The sequence below is a fragment of the Heloderma suspectum genome, chromosome 4 (assembly GCF_057233095.1).
Source record: "Heloderma suspectum isolate Gila_16-S chromosome 4, 16-S_ref, whole genome shotgun sequence".
In the NCBI taxonomy this organism is placed as follows: Eukaryota; Metazoa; Chordata; class Lepidosauria; order Squamata; family Helodermatidae; genus Heloderma; species Heloderma suspectum.
Window position 1 is genome coordinate 200,569,777 of NC_139461.1, and position 20,524 is coordinate 200,590,300.

The following is a 20,524-nucleotide window of genomic DNA, read 5'->3' on the forward strand; positions in this document are numbered from 1 at the left end:
GTGTGTGCCTGAGACAAATAAGAGTATTGATGAAGAACTGTGTTTAAATGAAAATCTATGTTACTTTATATTTCAGAATTTACAGAAGTAGACCTACAACATAGTCCTCCCATGATATTATTGTATTCTGTCACCTGCATAATGTCCCCAAATTTCAGCCACTTAGGGTGCAGTCCTGTGCATGTTTAAACAGAAAATAGTCCCACAGCATGGCTAGCTGGGGAATGCTGTGAGTTGTAGGACATTTTTCTGTCTAAAGAAGTATAGGATTGCACCCTAAGAGATGGGCTGCAGCACTTTGCACTAGCATGTAATAGTTGTTAGTCCTACAAATTGTGGTTGTCATGTTCTTGCTCTCAAAGCTCTCTGTGTAATTGCTAGAAAGCACTCTTGGGGCCATATTCATTAGTGACATTCCGCTATGAAATCTCAAATCAGGTACAAGTCTTTCCCAAATGGCAGGGCGAAAGTGTTGGTCAAGTATTACCCTGACCAAATGATCTGTCACTGTTAAAGGGTGCCAGGAAGTGGGGGTGGCTTGATTAGGTGGGCAGGGAAGTACCATTTTCATATAAACGTAGTATAGCCTTTTACACTTGTTGCCTTCTCTGTAGATGGGAAGAAATACGTGCCCAAGTTCATGCTGAGTGAGATTTCTTCCCAGATCGTAAGGAGAAAATAGGCCCATAGATAAAGCTGCAATTTAGCATTCTAATGCAGGGTCTAATTCCACGACTCCCCAGTCTCCAAGAAACCGTGTTCTGCAAGAAGCCCCTGTCACGAACACTTCCATCTTGTCTGGATTAAATGTCAGTTCAGCTGTCATGTTTTGGATATGTCTAAAGGAGGAAAGTTTTAGGGAAGAAAGCTTGTTAACTATCACCGGTAATTATTCATTAACCATAGTATTAAATGTATGATGGTATAACTTGTGATGTAAAATTTTAGCCTTCTGTTTCATATGTCTAGAGCTATTTGAAACTATCATAAAATATAATTGGATTGACACTCAGGAAATCTGTTAAATTTATCATCAGTATGTACACAAAGGCAAGCTTTTCTTATAGTTATTTTGCGAACTTACTATACTTAAAGCTGTTTAGCAATGCTAACATACCTTGTTTGGATGATTTTAAAAACTGCACAGGTTTTGTGGTCTGGTATTTCGAGGACCTTTGTCTGTTCAAGAAGACTGGATAAAGCACCTGCAGCGCCACATTGTCAACGCAAATCTTCCTCGGACTGGGGCTGGCATGGTGGAAGTAACATCGCTGCTTAAAAAACCTGCCTCAATTTCTGAAACTTCATTTTCTTTCCTGATGGCTGAAGCAGCTTCATAGAACATGGAAACACGTCACATTACATTGGATGTACATTTGAAATACTTTTGTTAGTTTTTTTAAAGTTAAAATAAATTATCTGTTTATAAAATCTGAAGCCAGAAAATGGGGAAAAGAATGACAGTTAACATCCAAACAGTTGAGTACTTAAAACAGTTACAGTAAGTAGTCTTTATATTTTATATAGGGTGGAAGATGTGTTTTTAAAGTTTACTATGTTTTTTGTCAATTACTGTGTTCACTATTGATACAAGCCCATCACATGTAAGCAGCTGTTTTTAAATTGTTGCACATGGGTACTTAAGATAGGTTTTATGAAATGAAAACATTATTTACAGTGTTACCAGAATCAATGCTCTGTTTATTAAATAAAACAAAAACCCTTGCTTAGTAAAATATTATATTTTGTTTGTATGTATGTAGTGTTTTGTACAATACCAAGAAATGCTAATGCAATTTACTCAATTTAGGGCATTAAATATCATGTACTCCATAGTTCAAGAGACTGTTCCATTCAAATAGGGCGATTAGTACTATCTAGCTGTGTAAGTGTTTTTTAATCACACAAGACTTTTGTACTAAAAGTGGAGGGATACTTGTTAAACAAATTTCTAAAAACTATGTACATAGTACTGGAAACTATTTGTGGTAAGGAAATATTCTTTACTTCACTTGCATTTCTCACTGACAATAAATGGTGCATCCATGCTACCTCCAACTTTGTCAGCAGTAATGGTATTTACCCTTTCCATTTGTTGCATCACACACTCACAATTTTCTTTATTGTAAAACATATTCTTTTGTTAACAAGTCTGTCTTTTTATGCATTGCTTAAAGGTATGAGTTGCTTCCAAGACATTTTTGCCTCTTCTTTTATTTAATGCTATAGAAATGGACTAAGAAGCATTGCTCACTACATGGCTTAGCCTAGATTTTTCATTTGACAGTTAAAAAAAATCATAACACCATTTGGACACAAATATAAAAGTTTCTACATATGAAGAGAATGTTTACAATTTGAATTTTAGAACTTGTTTTGGATGTAATTATATGTATGAAAACTGTAACACTATGCTCATGCTAAGGACCTATTTACAGAATTATTGAAATAAATGTGCTGTGGGGATGGAAAACTATGGTGCAGGTGTCTTGGTCACAATAAATATTGGCTGTTGACAAAAATGAAATGTCACTTTTCAACAAATAAGCAAATTCCTCTTTGAAAACTGGTTCTGTAATGCAAGTAATATTTCATTTTATTCATGTAGGGTGACTAATACTGTAGTTAAGCCAAGGAAATGCATTGATATTGTTTTGCGTGTAAATAAAGTTATAAAAGCAGTTGAGATGTGAGGCGTATTTTGGTGGAGAATATACATACCTCACAACCAGTGAAATTGCTTTCCTCATGGTATATCTCCTTACCAAGAATATATCTCTCTAAATAAAAAGGTTAAAAGAAAACATTAAAATGTCTGTAATGTGAAGTATTTCTTGTTTTGCTTTATCTGCAAGATACAAAGTTAACTTTGTTTTGTCTGTTTTATAAACATTCAAAAGGATATCAGGCAAAATAATTTTGATCAAAATGTAATAATTAGTTCACACATGAATAATTAGTTCACAGAAATATATCTGCCTATTCTATACAATATGGCTGTTTGCATGACATGACAGATCACCGTGGGTTAAAAACTGGTTTTAAAGCCACTGCCAAACTGTAAAAGATTGCGTTTGATCCAGAAAGAACCCTAAATCAATGGGGCAAGTTAGTCATGACTAAATTATATCCCATCGATTTCAGTGCATCTGCACTAAGCATGACTAAGTCTGGATCCAACCCATTGGCTGGGTTGGTGTGCAGCCACCATTTTGAATATGCAACCCCCACTCAGGGGATTGGTGAACCCAGAAAGCATGGGTTATGCAAGGGTTCTTTAACCATCACATAACCCACGCTTGCCGAGTTTGCATGACATGACAACCCCTGAGTGGGTGTTGCTGTGCAACCTGACACCTCTGGGTGCTGTTGTTTGTCATGGGTTAAATAATTCACCATGAGCCACAAAATGTTGTCCGAATCTGGTCAGTGGGTTGGATCCAGACTTAGTCATGCTTATTATAGACACACTGAAGTCAATGGGATTTAATTTAGTCATGACTAATGTGCCCCATTGATTTCAGTGCATGAATATGTCTGGATCCAACACAGTCTTTACAGTTTGGCCGTGGTTTTAAAATCAGTTCAAAATAATCTATGGACTACTCCCTTTCATGTTTGAGCTGTGGAAAACTGAAATTCTGGCAAGTCTTTCATGTGTTTGTGGTTGGGTGGTGAGAGATAAATATCAGGATTTTAACTGTGCATGATTGGTATAATATACAAAAAACTAGTAGTTTATTCAGTGGGCTCTGGCCTGATCTACTGTAGCAAACTGGAAATTCCACTGCAACCATGGATTCCTGTAGGGGAAGGAAATGTTTTGTCTGTAGAAGGCAAGGCTTTGTCAAATCCGCATATCATTAGGTTTTATTTTAGAAATATCAGAAATAGATCATAAGAGTATGTGCTTTTCTATGTATAATATACCTTCATGCTAGATAACATAAGGTCAGATTACAATATATTTCATTATTAGCACTTTATCCTGCAGTGACTCTTGAAGTTGTGAGCTGGGGGCTGTCAATCAGATTCAGCCTCTGCTTTTTAACTAGCTCTTGCCAAAGTGGAGAATTGCAGGAAGACTAGCCACCCCTAGGTGGCCTCCTTACACCAGTGGATCAACCTCTAGAAAAGGTTCTGCCTAACTTGCTTACTGATCTAAGCAACTAGGAAACCTGTGTTTCCTAGCTGCATACCACTTTTGCCTTGGTCCACCTCTGTCTTTGCTTCTCTCTGCCCTTATGGCATCCATAAAACTAGCCACTCAAGTAAATTGAGATACTGACTTGCCCAATTGCCAAATAGGTTCTAACGCAAGTCTGCTTGCCCCAACATTACATACGCTACACACACTGGATCTTGAGCTTTCCCCCCCTAATGAGCGGGAGAGACGGGGGTGTGTGTGTGATGCATTAGAAATAGGCCAGAATTACATGCCCCTCCCTAAAGAGCATGGGTGGTATACTTGAGTCAGTCCAATTTTATTCTCACAGCAACCCCATTTGGCAGGTTAGGTGGAGAGAGTGATTTGCCTACAGCCAACCAGGCAGCTTTCAGTGCTGAGCAGTGACTTGAATCCCTGTCTCGCTGAGTCCAAGACTCCCATCTTCTACACCACATTGGCTTCCATGTCTTTGGGACTCTCTCCTTGTTTGCTACTTGAAACACGGTTAATGCATACCTATTGAGATACCCTTGTTGATACTGAGTAATGACTCAGTAATATTATTAATATTAGTAATATTATAAATGAATATTAAAAAAAATTGGACCAATAGTGCTTAAGAAGGCTTTCATCCAGTATGCACAATCACAGCTGGGGAAATAAGCCACGGTGGTAACAAGCCACCCAGAATCCATGGGCTGTTGTAGGGATCTTGGTGGCTTGTTACCCATGGCAACAGGCCACCTTGGCCAGGTTTGCATGACATGACAAGCTGTGCTGCCTAAGGTAATTATGCTAACCCCCACCTGCATGCGACCTGCATGAACAGGGTGGTTAACAAGCCACTGTCACTTATTAACCACCTTGTGATTGTGCAAACTGGGTCATTGTAACTGATGGTTGAGGATATGGAGACATAGTTTCAATCCATGTTCTCTATCCCAAAATTCTTTGTTGTTGTTGTTGTTGTTGTTCAGTCGTTCAGTCGTGTCCGACTCTTCGTGACCCCATGGACCATAGCACGCCAGGCCTTCCTGTCCTGCGCTCTCTCCCGGAGCATGCTCAAGTTCATATTCATTGCAAAATTCTTTACTGGTTAATTAAAATTATATTTTAAATCCATCCAATAGCAAGTATTGTCTGGGTAGATTACAAAAAGCTAAAACAATAGAATACAAAACAAGCACAGGAATAATTCTAAAAAACAGCCAAACCATATAAAATGTACATTCTAAAATGCCTGGGATTAAAGGAAGATCTTTGCCTGGCACCAAAAAAATTGGTGTAGGTGCAAGGCGAATATCCTTCGGGAGGGCATTCCATAAAGTTTCATCAAATGGGCTTGGATGATGTATGATTGTCTAGTGCCTGCAAGTAGAGTGGGCATCCAGGGCAATTTGTATCAATAGAAATGGAAAAGAAGTTAGGCAAAGGAGAAAAGTTTATTACAATAACATCATCAAAACCTAAGCATAAACTTTATTCATACATTCTTAATTGTTCCTTAAGGTATTATAGAAATGTAAGACAATTTTCTCTGAAAAAAATGCAAGTTTTAATGTTCACAAAACATGAAATTGAACTTCCATTTTCCACAATTTGTAGGACAGGTTCCTGTATTCAAAGAAGTGTATTCTTCAGACAAACTTCCATTACAGATGTCTAACATTATTAGCTGTACAGATGAGCTTTGTTTTGGAAGACGAAATCTGTCTTCTGATGTAGCAAGATTCATGCTAGTTTCCTTGATCAGACTGACGTTATTCAACCAGAATCGAGATTAATGTAGCAATCTTACATATGTTAAGACAGTTTCCAAGCAGATGGTAACAGTGTTTTGTGGTTACTTTGCCAGGAAAACCAAATTCAAAAGTATTTGTGCTGGCATACAGTTCTTCCCCCATACACATGTGGTGGCTGATCATGTGAGGAAGTAGGAAATACCACTGTACAGCTGTTTAGTGAGCAAGGGGGCTAGATTTGGCACATTCAATGCTAAATAGCTCATGGGTGCAATAGTTGATTCTCCGTCATGGCTAGAGGGGTGCACTAACCACAAGATTTTACTCAGACCCCGATTCAGTGCTTTGGAAAATGGCCCAATTCTGCTACTGAGTTGAGGGACCTGAGTTGAGATTTGAAAATCTGAGGCTTCATGCCTCCTGTTGATTATTAAGGGAAATCAAGAAAATATATAACTTTTTTTTCTGTTTTTCAGACATAGATGAGATTGCCAGGCATAGTAGCCCCTTAGGAGGGGATTACTCCTGCCAGATTTCAGAAAAACAGGTGCATTGGTTTTTGTTTCATGCACCGTTATATTTTGATTTTATTTTAAAGGGAACTGCCCATAAGGGTGTTTTTTTTTTTTTAATTTCTTGGCAGAATTGGATGAAATTTGCAGAGATAGTTGCCCCTTCTCATGGGATTAAGTATGTGTAGTTTCAAATGAATAGGTACAGGGATATTTTTGCAACAGCAGCCTTTCACATTTTGAATGTATCGAAAAAAGGACATGCTTATCCCCCTATGTTCCTTGTGGACCATTCTTTGGAAAATGACAGACAGCATAGAGGTGGCCCCAAGTAAGAAAACTGCAAAGTTTCTGAAGGATAGGTACAGGAGCTGGGTTGTTGTGATGACTGAAAACAAGCTTAAGGCTTTTTTCATAGTGAAGCCTGGTAGTGTTGGAAGAATACCCATCTCATGGTCCCATCCATGCCCTCCCCCAAAGCAGAGCGATCAGAATGCCCCTGGTGAAATGTGTCCAATGATTAGGAAGTGTACCTGCCAGTCACTCAACCCCACTCTCTCCCTTCCCTTTCTTCAGCATTTAAAGAAATGAAAGGTAAATACATAGTTTATGGAGACATGGTCTCTTCCTTTCTGAAGCCAAATTGCGAATGAAGCCTTGTGCAGGGTCCAGCTTCAGTTCTGGTCACTTCAGAGGGAAGACTGCCTCATGGAGCATCAGAAAGGGCCTGATTTGGCTTAAGCTCTGGCTGAATCTGATGCATATCCCTAATCATGGCTATGCACAAGCACACAGTTGACTGGGGTCAGGAATTGGATATGACACAATATTGTCAGAACCTCCACCTGAAGGGAACCTCAGCCGTGGCCCTTTTCAGTAACTGGCCTAGAACCTTATTCCCTGAGCCACCACTTCTCCCTTCCAGACCTTGTACCTCCTTGGCTGAGATATTTTGTTCTGCCTTGCTCAGTGTTAACACTCGTGTGCCAATATAACTTTCCCTTTCTGCTTGCAGTGCAGGTCAGGTAAGTTGTTGCTCAACTCTACTTTGCAGCTATCAACTCCTTTCTCCTTGGCTGTATCCTTGACCTTGCCCAGTTTATCCATGCTATTTGACCACCTCAGTCCTGTTCCTTTGAACAGAAAATGGACTCGACTTTTGCCAGTTCAATGGAATAAGAGTTTTCCTAGATCTGTGGCTAATAAGATGTAGAGATGTAACCTCCCTCACTGAGCCTGCATCTACCACAACATATTGATATGTAACATGACTCAGCCAAATAGCATAAATTGTAGGTGGGTTAATCAGTTAAAAAAAATTATAAGATAGTCCGTTCTATCATTGGTTCTTAAGACCCAGTTCCGATAATCACCTATAGTGATTATACCATGATTTAGGTGATCACAAATGAGCTACAGCAAGCCTTAAGCGTGTGCATGCCCACCCCCTGCCTTCCTCTATGAGGATGAAAGTGCATATTTCCTCTTTCATTTTAGAACAAACTACAGTACTACATTATGTATAAATTCAAAGAACTGGTTTGAACCAAAGTTAGTTAAAGCATAATCTAAGCCACAGTTTGGTCCTGGTTTTGTTTTAAATTATTTTGGTTAAAGAGGAACAAACACAGTTTGTGTGCAAAGGGGAGGCGGGGGGGAGCATAAGAGCCCAAGACTTGCTGTGGATTGTTTGTGATCATGTAAACTGTGGTGATTATATGAACCAAGACAATGCGTATTGTAATATGAAATGAACAGTCCATTTTTCTCACAGTTGAATTGCTAGAGTATGATTGTTTCTTTGGTGGATGATGTTTAATGAAATGGGCATCTCTAGCATTTTGGGACACTCCTTGCTTGTTAAAATTACCAATATTGGGCAATAAAGTTATAAAATAAGTAGCCCATCCAAATAATTAAACGGCACAGTCAATAAATCAGGCCTGAAGTTGACTTCAGCTGTTTGACCTCTAGTGTTTGAGACTTTTATATCCAGTATGATGATGATTACATCAGAGATGGACAAACATAGTTGCATGAGCTACAATTGAGAATCTTTGAAATGTTTAGATTACATTTGTTCTGTACACATGCATAATGACTAACACATTATCTATCTATCTATCTATCTATCTATCTATCTATCATCTATCTATCATCTATCTACCTACCTACCTACCTACCTACCTTGAAGAGTTACTCAAATATTTGAGTGAAAACACTCCATGAGTAGAGATGAACTGCTTTAAAGGCACAATAGTGGACCCATGCTGGACAAGGTTATAGAAATAATTACATTTCTGATCACTGGGAAACCTAGAATAGATGTTCATATTATGAACATCTCTGGAGTGTGGTAGGTAAGGATTCAGAAAGAAGATGGAAGCACCCATAGTTCTACAGAATCTCTTTACTCCTGGAAGTTCATTTCAGAACATACAGCGTGCGTTGTAGAGTCTGTCTACATCACTTTAGATATGTTATTTTCAGGCCCTGAATCAGTCATTCCTCAACACTCAAAAGATTTAAGATGTATAAAGGCCAACTAATGTTTAATTATATCTTTGCTTGGTCGGTGCAAAATATGATGAAGAAATTTGGTATGTAAAAAAAGCATACATTTTAGAGGAAACTTTTTGCTGATCTTTTTGTTCTAGAATCTTGTTACAAGTGTGATTGTTCTTTAAATATTTAAGGTAATTACACTTCCATATCTCTTAACCAGGTACATACACAAATCATGTATGTCTGAAATGCAATGCAGTGCAACTAGGTAATACCTTATGTCTGTGCTGCAGTAGGAACTGCCACAATCTTGATTTCTTTTGCTCATTCTGATGAGTATAACAGGAATGACTGACAAAGCAGAGTATGAGTAAACAAGATTAAACTGTATTTTACCTGCGAAAGGAACTGCATGTCAATGTAGTGTAGTGTAAGTACTACTTGCTAGTAAAGCCTTTCATCTGCCTTTTTCTATGAAGAAGCCAATTATATCATGTAAAGTAATGAATGATATAGTGTATCTGCTTATTTGGATGTAGAAACTGCAGGGAACAAAAGAATTTAGTAGAAAACCAAATGAATAACAGAAAATAAGGTACAACGTGCACACTGCTACTTTGATTTGTCTTCATTCATTGCTCTTTGTTAAATACCAATGCAGGTCATATCCTCCTTGCTAATGGCCTTGAATTTGATTCAGCTGGACATTACTGGAAGTTGTTGCCTAGTTCGCAATGAAAATGCTAAAAATGTACCAGAAACTCTAATATTGAGTGGCCAGAATTTCTTGCTTACTGATTTATTTTGTATAAGGTGAGCAGAGTCTTTGTGAGTAGACATTCCTTCTCTTCCTTGTGTAGCTTCAGAATTGTTGGCTGCCATGATTAATCAAGGAAGAACCAAGACAAGCATTTGAGCATCTGCCTTGCCATGGACAAGCATCAAACTTGAGTGTTTCTGTAAGTGCACAGCTGATTAGGTTCTTTACCTAAGGTAAGATTTTTTTTCCTAGAAGAAAAACTAAATAAAAACATCTCCGATACAAACATACTGAAGGCCAAATGCAGGGATTTCTGGTTAATCATAAATGCAATAGATGTCACAAAACTTTTCATACAAAATTAAAAGGCAGTTTCTGATTTTACTTGGAAACGTTCCAGATAAGCTCGAACTATCACCACTAGAAGCAAACAAATTAAGCAACCTGCAGGCTAACATAATTTGCAGTACAGAGCAGATGGCAAATGATTTAATTAGGGGTGAAAAAAGAGCTGGCTTAAATTTCAACTTACTTAAGGTGCTGTTCTATGGAATAGACTGGTGCGATGTCAAGCTAATGCAGTTTTAGATTTTGGCAGTTAATAAAATAAAACGAGTCATGTTGCAAACATTTTCTACCAAAAGGAGGCATGATATAGTTAAGTCTAGGCTACCTGCTCTATTAGTTTTATATAATTGCTCATACACTGTCCTAAGCTTCACAAGTATCTACTGCTTCTACAGTTGTATTACAATAAAACTTCTGAAGTTGTCTAGAAAATCTAATCTAGTTTTACCAACTTTTATTAAAAAGCCATAATGAAATGAGAGCCTTCCCTGACACCAATTTTGCATTCTGAATCACTATGATCCCAGTGTTCTGCTATATATGATCTGTGAAAAGCCAGAACAGTGCCAGGGGGAGTAATCCTATGGCTGCTAGTCAGTGGCTAGATGGCCATAGGATATGTGGTTTTCCAGGAACTGACCTCGGAGCCCATGGTCTGAGGTTGGTTCCCAGAGAACCAACCTTCCCCCGCTTCCACGCTGCCTCGCAGGCAGCGCGGAATGGCCCTGTGCTCCACGCTTGGAAGAGGAGCATGGAGCTGCCAAAATGGGGCATTCTGGGGGGTGTTCCGGGGCAGGGAAGGTGGAAATGCTGGTATGACATCCTACGTGTTGTCCGGCAGCCCCCCCCTACTCCGCCTTCCAAAATTGGCTGTCTAGCCGCAAATGCTGGGCACGATCTCCTCCGTGCTTCTCCTGCCCTGCATTGGATAGGTGGTTGTCTCCGAGTTCGGAGGCGGCCGCCTATCCTCGTATGGTTGCGCCCTAAGAAAACCACCTCTCTTATGGTGAGTAGTGTAGTAGCACTGGATGTTTCGGTGAGGGGCAGCAGGAAAGTATCATGGTGAGTATTACCACTGTAACACTGGATTCAGCCCCCTACAGCAAGTAGCCAGCACTGTTAGAGATGACCACCATCTTTTAGGGCAGGGGTGGGCAACTTGTGGCCCTCCAGATGGTTTGTCTTATAATTCCCATCATCCCTCACCATTGGCTGTGCTGTGTAGGGATGATGGGAGTTGTAGGCCAAAATATCCAGAAAGCCACAAGTTACCCACCCCTCTTTGGGGGGATGTGCTGTAGATCCAAGCCAGCAAAGACCTGTATGCACTGGAAGAAGAATGTTTTATGCTGTGTAGCTTGTAGTGAATCATCTGTTCAGTATTGCACAGTTCACCCTTAATGAATTAGGGCAAAAATGCCACAGTAGTTTTCTGATACAATTTATATTGTGGAATAGAAAGAAATGATAAAAGACCTGATGCATGGCTACAGGTCCAGTATTTCAAGAACAAAGAAAAAAGAGAACAGACAACAGCACCGCACTGAAACCAGCAATGAGTGTATAGCCAGACTTAATCACAAGGGGGAAGCAGTATAGAAATTTTAAAGGGCTTTAATGTGATACGTACACCACGACGAAGTTGCATCTAGCAACAGTCTGGTCACCAAGCATAATGTGAAATCATTCTCTATGGAGATGTGGTCCTACAAAATACCTTACCATCAGCCACTGTGTTGGGAGTGTTCTTCAAACTACAACAGCGTTGCTTACCAACATATTTCTTTTGTTCTCTGTTCTTCTGTTGGAGGAAGATTCCTTCCATTACAAGAAGGGGATCTCTGGATCCCACCTGTGGTGTTTTCTTGTTCTTAGGAGGAGTTAGTAAGCTATATTTCCTACATATTGGATGGATATGGGCATCTCTACATCAGCCTAAAATCCCACACTTAAAATGGGGCTTTCTGCTTCCGTTTTAAATGCAGGATCATGATGGATTCCCTTTACGTGCACTTCCTTTCCTCCCTTCCTCCCTCCTTTCCCCCCTTATCTGAGTCTTCCGTATGTTTCATTATACAGCCGCTAGATGGTGCTGTGCTCTAGCTCTTACTGCGGCTTTTCCTTTTTCACAAGGGCACTTAAGCAGAACTCAAGTACTGTAATTTTATAGCTCATTATCTCTTTTAAAAAATGGAAAAAGGTCATTTAGTGCGGGAGACACCCTGGAGGTTGACAATGTTATCTAAAGGACCCGCAAACTTCTGTAAGTAACCAATCTCAATAGCAGAATAAAAGCTCAGTGTGAAGAAGCCCTATAAATCATTCACCCGTAGGAGAAGTTGGTTAAAGAAAATGATTTTTTATTTACGGTATTGCTGCACTTAAAAATAAAGACAATATAGAACTCACATCTCTGGTTGTGCATGGGTTTCATTTACAGAAGTTAATATATGCTGCATAGATTATTATTATTATTAAGATTATTATTATCATCAAGGACACAAGATACTATATGTTATGGAGCTTCCTCGGACCCTAAAGGAATGGTTAGGTGGGTTATGTACAATGGGGAACCCTAAGTTATGCCAATAATAACATTGAGAAAGTTCACCTTTAATCCCTCTCTCTCCCCACCCCACAAAATTATAAAATCTCTTCCCCTTTCAGCCTCTTGTCTGGATGGAAGAACAATAAAATGTCACATGACTATCTGACACATAGGAGTAATTGGACCAGTACTGGCAGTGAGCAGAGGCCTCCAAGTCATTTCTGTGGTCTCCATCTACTGACTTGGGACTTGGCCAGCAGACTAGCTAGGCAGCAGGAGTTGAAAAGTAGTGAGCCATATGCTATTAATAACCAGATCTAATTGACTGGTGGTGATATCAGTGATACTTTTTGATCTCGTAGGTAATTCCTTATATTCAAAAAACTGTGTTCCATTTGCCACTCTTCTTTCTCAACCCCACTACCAATCAACACTTCAACTAGTGAAGAAACATAGCCCACAGCTCCTGACTCAAAGATGGATGTGCCCATGTGCATAGACATGCGTGCTTATTCTCTCATTCAATATCACAAGATTCGAGAGCCATTGTTTTGTACCATGATACCTCACTGAGCACAAGCAACGTATTTAAAACTAGAAAACTAGGAGTTTTGTTTCTTCATGCTAGAACTTAGTTAACACTTTTTATAACATGAAAATGATATTTTGGGAATTATGTTGGCTTAGGAAAAAGTATGCTTTTCGAGATATGTTCCCCTCAAGGGCACTACAGAGAATAGAGCAGCTTTCAGTATTCAAGAGCAAATACAATAACCCCACTCTTACCCCAATTTTACTTTACTGATGACAGTCTTAACAACATGCCTCCTTTTATGTTGGATTTTTGGTCTTATGGTAACTTTTTTAGACATCTAATGTTCATACAGATGACTAAGTGCACAATCTTATGCATGTTTAGACCGAAAAAAAAGTCCTACAACTCACAGCATGCCCCAGCCAGCCATGCTGACTAGGGAATGCTGGGAGATGTAGGACTTGTTTCTGTCTAAATATGCATAGGATTGCACCCCTAGTTAATGCAACATTCTAGAGTGAAAAAGCAGCAAGATTGGGTGGATTTCTTGTCAAGCATCTTGACAGTTCTAAAATAAAGTTGGATAAATAAAAAGAGGTGATAGTGAAATTTAGATGCCCCTTTGTTCCATTTATATGGAAATGAAATCAAATAGGTTGATAACAAACTTGGGCTGAATCTTTAGGGTATTAAAGGTGCAATCCCATGCATGTTTAGACAGAGAAAAGGCTGGCTGGGGAATGCTGGGAGTTGGAGGATTTTTTTCTGCCTAAACATGCATAGGATTGTGCCCTTAGTCATCTGTATGAACATTAGATGTCTAAAAAAGTTACCATAAGACCAAAAATTTAAATAGGGTGCAATCCTAACTAGATAGGCGGCTGCCTCCAACCTCGGAGGCAACTGCCTATCCAAAGCAAGGCAGGAGAAGCACAGGGGGATCATTCCCTCTGCACCTCTCCTGCCTTGCTCTTTTTCTCTAGACAGCTGCATTTGGCTGTCCAGTGGTGGTCGGGGGGGCAACCAGGAGAGGAAGCTCCCGTACGACACATTGGATGTGTCGTACGCACAGCTATGCTCTCCCTGCCCCGGAATGCCCCTCAGCCTGCCCCTTTTCAGTCGCTCTGACTAGTCTTCTGAGTGCGGAGGACGGGGATTCTCCACGTTGCCTCCAAGGCAGTGTGGACAAGGGGGGAGGTCAGATTTCCAGGAACTGACCCCATAGCGTGGGCTCTGAGGTTGGTTCCCAGAAAACAGCATATCCTATGGCCTGCTAGACAGTGTCTAGCAGGCCATAGGATTGCTCCCTAAATTACTCAAAGACTGGAAGCAACAGCTCACCAACTACAGCTCATTTACTGTTTGTTGTAATAAGAGTTATGGAAAATTTCCAGAGCAGATAGTCAATATTCATAGATTTATGTGTCTGAATTGTTCTAAAATCCAGTTAGAAGCCCTGGTATGCTAAGGATCCCTTGCCATATCACTTGGATAGCAGTAAAATGTAAAAGGTCCATGGCATAGTGTTCACGCTTCATTTTCCCTCCACTTTCTTAGTGTTCTGAATTACCCATTTGGCTTGTCTTAACATAACTTATGTAAGATGAAGATGATGCAGTGGAAGCATCTGATAGTCTCAAGTGAGGCTAAATTACATGTGCCCCATGTGAGGAAGCTAGCAGATGTCTTGGACAAGGATTTTCACTAACTGATCAACCAAAAATGTAGAAATTTTAAAGTAATGTCTAGAGGCCTTCCACTGACTTATCACAGAAGAACATAGCAGTTAGGCTCTCGGGCCACTTTCCTTTAGCAAGACTTGGAAATGCAATTGTAACATGTCAGTAGGAATTAAACCAAACTGCCAACAGATAAGGCAGTCAGTCAAAAAATTATTCCGCCATGTTAAATGAAAATCAGGGGGGTGGGTTATTCTAACCTTAATAAAATTGAAAGGGTTTCACCAATCTTCCTGAAAATTGCACATGCCAGACAGAAATGTCTATTTTGCATAACCTGAACATTTCAGGAAGATTGGTCAAAGGTTGAAGGGGAAAGGAAAATTAACATAAAAAATAAAATAGTCATGCCATTTTGGCACTGAAAACGTGTTGGAAACCATTTGTGTCCACCATTTGCCAAAAGCTGGAAGCTATATATGAAAACCATATACATTTTCCTATTCCCTTTCTATTGTAGTTGGTAGAATGGAATTTCTTTTTTAAAATTCAATTTACTTATTTTTAAAATAATTTTTATTGGTATAATGAATCCCTATGTGATTTCATAAGCTGGCATGTGGAATGTGGAGGGTGTGTGTGTGGGGGTGAAATAACTGTCGTCTAGAGAAAAAGCAGCAGCAGCAGCTAACTGACTTTCTAGGTCCTCTCTGTGTGTGCACGCAGAGAAGCAATCCCCTCGGCGTGACCAGACCCCACTGCTTCTGTTTACTGGTCTGCACTCCCAGCTGTTCCCCTTCTTCCTCTGATACACCCCTCTCCTAATTGTGTTACTAAGGTCCCTTTCTGGATTCGAGTGCTGGGAACAGAGGTTGTAGAAGAAAGCCATAGCATGGAATGGGAGTGAAACTTTGCTTCATGAGCAGGCCTGTCTTTCCTTGAGGGCAGAAAGTTTTGCTGCCTGGAGTTTGAGAAGCAAGCAATCATGCTGACAAAGCTGTGCTCAAGCCATGGAACAATGGAGCAGTATGAGAAAAGGTTACATTTGTTACTCCCTGCAGCTAACAGCTCCACAAGTCTGGAGTGTTCCCATGTATCCTGATAAGGTCTAGAGTAACATCAGCTGCCTAAAACAATGAGAAACTGCCCCTGGAGGTTTCTGCCCTCCCCCCATAGGTCATTCAGAACCCAAGCTTCCAGTTGGCAACTACAGAAAAGAGCCAATCAAAAAGCAAAAAATTAAGGGCTGTCAGGGGTTTAAAGAAAGCAACAGCACCCTGTGAAAAAGACAAGAACCACGTTTGTTCCAACCTGGCTTGCTTGATTTTTACCTTTTGCTTAACTCTGAACTTATTAGCAGATTCTGATTTGTTTTGAGAGCTTTTTTGGTTCTTGCCTCCCTTTTGGGAGAAGAGTCCTCTTTTCAAACATGTGTTCTCTTGGATTTGAGACTATTTTGGGCTATCTTCCCCAAGCCAGTTTCTCTGAGCCAGCCAGGCACCTGCTACTTGAGCAGCTTGGTGTAGTTTTTGCCCACTATTTTATTTTGCCCACTCGTAAAGCATGGGCTTCACAACTCGTTCTTCTCCCTTTCTCATGCTCGTTCTTCTCCCTCTCTCAAACTACTAGAACCTGGGGTCGTCCCAGGAAGCTGATTGGTGGGAGATTCAAGACAGGTAAAAGGAAGTACTTCTTCACACAGTGCATAGTTAGACAATGGAATTCGCTGCCACAAGATGTAGTGATGGCCTCTAAATTCATGGAGGATAAGGGTATCAAGGGATACTAGGCATAATGGCTATAGCTACCTCCAGTATCAGAGTCAGTATGCCTATTTACACCAGTCGCAGGGGAACATGGGCAGGAGGGTGCTGTTGCACTCATGTCCTGCTTGTGAGTTCCTTGTGGGCAGCTGGCTGGCCACCATGTGAACAGAATACTAGACCCTTGGTCTTATCCATGGCTCTTCTTACATTCATATTAGAGATAGGACCTCAGTGTTCAGAAGCACTGCACCTCTGATTGCAAAGAGAGAGAGAGACAGACAGAGCGGTGTGTGTGTGTGTGTGTGTACCCCCCCCACACACACACCTTGGGGAGACATTTGCTTTTCAAAAACCGAGGAAATTCAGTCATCAAAAAACCTGCTGGTTTAGAAGACCAGACGATAAGGCTATCTAACGTTGGTTCAAACTCCACAAAGCCAGGAAATTGAAAGCTAAGGCTGATGCCTTATTTGACATTCCCTGTGGTCAGTCATGACGTTGTGCAATGTCACCTCCTTGCACCCACACTTTTTCGGGGTCTTTCAGTCCCAAATCCAGATTGGGAGGATGGAGTGCCTGGGACCAGCAAAGCTGCTCTACGTGGTCCTGGTCCTGTATTGCATGCTGTATGTGACCCATAGATGAGTGCTGGCAGTGCTGGTGAAGTGCTCATGTGTGCCTGACAATGCAAGGGCAAAAACTGATTTAGCCTATTGTCAAGCCATCATGATAGGCCTGTCTTCTGGGTAGTGATGAGCGCAATCATTTCTGTTTTGTCTTTTATGTACCATGCCAGGATTTTGCATTTGTAGCAAAACAGGTTGAGAAAATGAAAGCACAGTAGTCTTAAAAGAAGAAAGAGTATGCCCTTCAGCTGCTGGGCATGTCTGTTATCCATTGGCCTGCCTGTGGACTGAGATAATCATTTGAGGCCCTTTCAGTGGTGGTGCCCTGTTGATGGAATTCTCTCTCCCCGAAGAGGCTTGCTTGATGGCTTATATCAGCTTTCCCCAACCAAATGCCTTTGGATTTCAACTCCCATCAGCCCCAACCAGCATGGCCAGTGGTGGTGGATGATGAGTTTTGCAGTCCTTGCTTATTTTGCTATCTCTCCAGTGCTAGACGAAGGCCTTTTTATTTCCCCAGGTTTTTAATTGCTACGTGAATGCTACCAATGTTTATTTTCTATTTTATGTTTTTTTAAAATGTTGTTATTATCTTACGATATTTAATTTTTGTGTGTAAGCCACCCTGAGAATATTTATATTAAAGGGTGGCATGATTTAAAATGATAAATAAATAAAGGAATTATATTTGTTATCCAGTAGTTGAAGTACTAGCCACAGTTCTCAGGTGGCTGCAAGCACTGGGTTTCTCAGGGTTTTTTCCCTCCATGTATCACAATCCTCTTTGGTATTTCCTTAAGCCTATTTTCGTCTGTTACTTGGATCTGATAAGTTGCTTAGTTTGGACTGATATAACATGGCCTCCCAACAATAACGAGTGTGTGTTCAGTAGCCCATTAGTGATGGGTCTAGCATAGGATAAGGGTTACCCCTACTTGTGCATTGTTCAGATTCTTCTCTAGAAGGCCCAAGGAAGAAACAAGGGTTGGCACTTTCAGAAAAGTACAGTTTATTCTGTCATGTTCATTCATTTCTGTGAGATAATTTATGCGAAGAAGCATTCTGTCCTAGATTCTCAGCCTCCTCTGGACACCAGCTGCCAACAACAGTAAAGCTGAACTCAAATCCCCACCCCTGCCCCACTCAGCCCCACATCCTAAAAATACTCTAAGGCTAGAGCAAGCAGAATAAACTAAAGACAGTATTATACAATCTACTTCCCCATGATAGAATGTTAGAATTTGATCCCTTTTCTAATCCACAAATCCAGGACAAGACAGGAATGGTATTTTCCACAAGGTAGAAAATTTGTGATAAAAATGGCTACTAACCTCGTGTCTATTGACTGAGAAGTTGCTACTTCTTTTGTCAATAAATGTTGAGGCAGCACAAACATGCGCTCACACTGGGCTACATCCAGATTTCATCCCATTTAAATTAGACCCATTGAAGTCAATGGGACTGTAGTCATGATTTCAGTGGGTCAGTTCTAAGTATGACTAAGTCTGGATCCAACATATTGCTTTGTATTTAACGTCTCTCATGTGTTTCTTAAAAAACAAACAAACTTTACAAACTCATAGTCATTGTATAGATGACACAGATGCATGACTCAGTACTTCATGTTGGTCACTGATGCTAAGTTAGCAAAGTATTCACCAGTCTGCATGGTATGTGTGACTTACTGACCCAGTACAGACGCTCCAGTGTCCTGACCTTGCATGAGTGCAGGAGCAGGTAACACAGGGGGCATCAAGTCTTTAAGAGTTCACTAGGCAGCAGCAAAGCAGAGTCTCGCAGGGCAGATATACCAAGGCTTGGCTTTGGGCACAGTGGGATGGAATGAGGAGAGGTGTTGCATCAGTAAATGGTCTATTCAGTGTACAAATTAAGGGAATGAATGGCTGCAGCACCGTAGATGTAGCTCTTGTACTTGCTAGGGGGAAGAGCCTGCTAAGGAGATGGCCAACTCCTGAATCACAGTTCTGTGAGATCCACAAAGTGGATGTGGCCTGACAGGGACGCACTCACTCGCTCTTCGGCCAGCAATGCAGCATTTTGTTTTATAAAACTTGGAGTATTGGCAACTTGTTTTTATGTATGCAGTGTTCACTGAGGATGCATAGTAGGCCAGATGTTTGACTTTGTAATTTTTGGCTGATTATTAAGTTCACCATGACTGTAAACCAAGAGCTTCTGACGGCAGTTCTTAATATAATCAAGAGCAACAAGGCTCCTTCCATTGCAAAGCACCTGAATATCAAGCATTTAAAGCTAAGAAATAACATATATTTCTATGGCAGAATCCAATGGGGTGTTTATGACCCTGCCGATCGCTTTACGCCCTGATGATTCCCTTCTGCAAGCAGTGGGTCCTGCTGGTTCTGTTGTGCAAGTGGGCCTCACTGCTTGCACAGGGGAGATTTAGTGCTTCCTAGGGAGAGCCCCGACATGAGCGGAAACACTCATTTCTGGAAGGAGGCAGGTTGGCAGGTTTCTACTCATTTGGGGTTGCCTGGGAAATGCTAAATCGCTGTTGTGCAAGCGATGGGGGCTGCTTGTGTAAGAGAATTGGCTGGGGCATAAGTGCCCTATTGGATTCTACTCTCAGTATCATCATTCCTAGGAATGAAGTGGTCATTAAACAAATGAACAGCCTCAGAAAACAAAGATCCCTTAATTACTGATATTATATTATATTATATTATAACTTATAATATCATAAATTATAATATAATGGATTGCATCCAGATTTCAGCTGGATCAAGTACACTGATGGAAGTGGACTTCTCCGCCCCCTCCTTCCCATGGTAGCCTCTCCAGCTCCTGAAAAGACTACATAGAAAGTCAGGAGACCCTGTTGAATGGGGAGCTGTGGTGTGAAAGGAGGGGTGATTCCCCCAAATTGGGCAGAGGGTCCTTCCACAATTGGAGTCTTTCCTCTTGCAGAAGGCAGATCCTAGATCCAACCCAATAAATTTTATAATTATAGCATAATATAAAATATATTATATATAATAAATTACAGTGAAGAACTAAGCCAATGTGGTAACAAGCTGGACTGCTAATACATTTTTATTTCTTTTGAAGATTTTCATACTGATAATCTCAGGGTAGTTTACAATAATGAAAACAAATACATAATTACAGTAAAGATCTTGACACAGATAGGCTATACATGCAGTAATGAGCAAGTCCCATTAAGTAGAGTTGCAGTTAGCGAAAGCTAGTGTGAATAAACTTTAAGAGTAATGCACAATTTAAGTTGTGTGTAGGATCCAAACCTCCATTACTTTCTCCAATGTGCATATGTATTTGGCAATTTCCAGCAGTAG

General features: G+C 40.5%; 1 protein-coding gene across 16 annotated transcripts in view; it reads left to right on the plus strand.

The window, feature by feature from the left end:
• ZNF644 (zinc finger protein 644) overlaps positions 1-2,061 on the plus strand; it is a 70,899-nt gene extending 68,838 nt beyond the window's left edge. For all 16 annotated transcript variants that reach the window (XM_084851948.1, XM_084851954.1, XM_084851958.1 and 13 more), the window contains one exon: positions 1,148-2,061. In XM_084851948.1, coding sequence (XP_084708074.1) covers positions 1,148-1,340 — 193 coding nt within the window. In that variant the 3' untranslated portion in view covers positions 1,341-2,061. The remainder of the gene's footprint in view (positions 1-1,147) is intronic.
• The last annotated feature ends 18,463 nt before the right edge of the window (positions 2,062-20,524 follow it).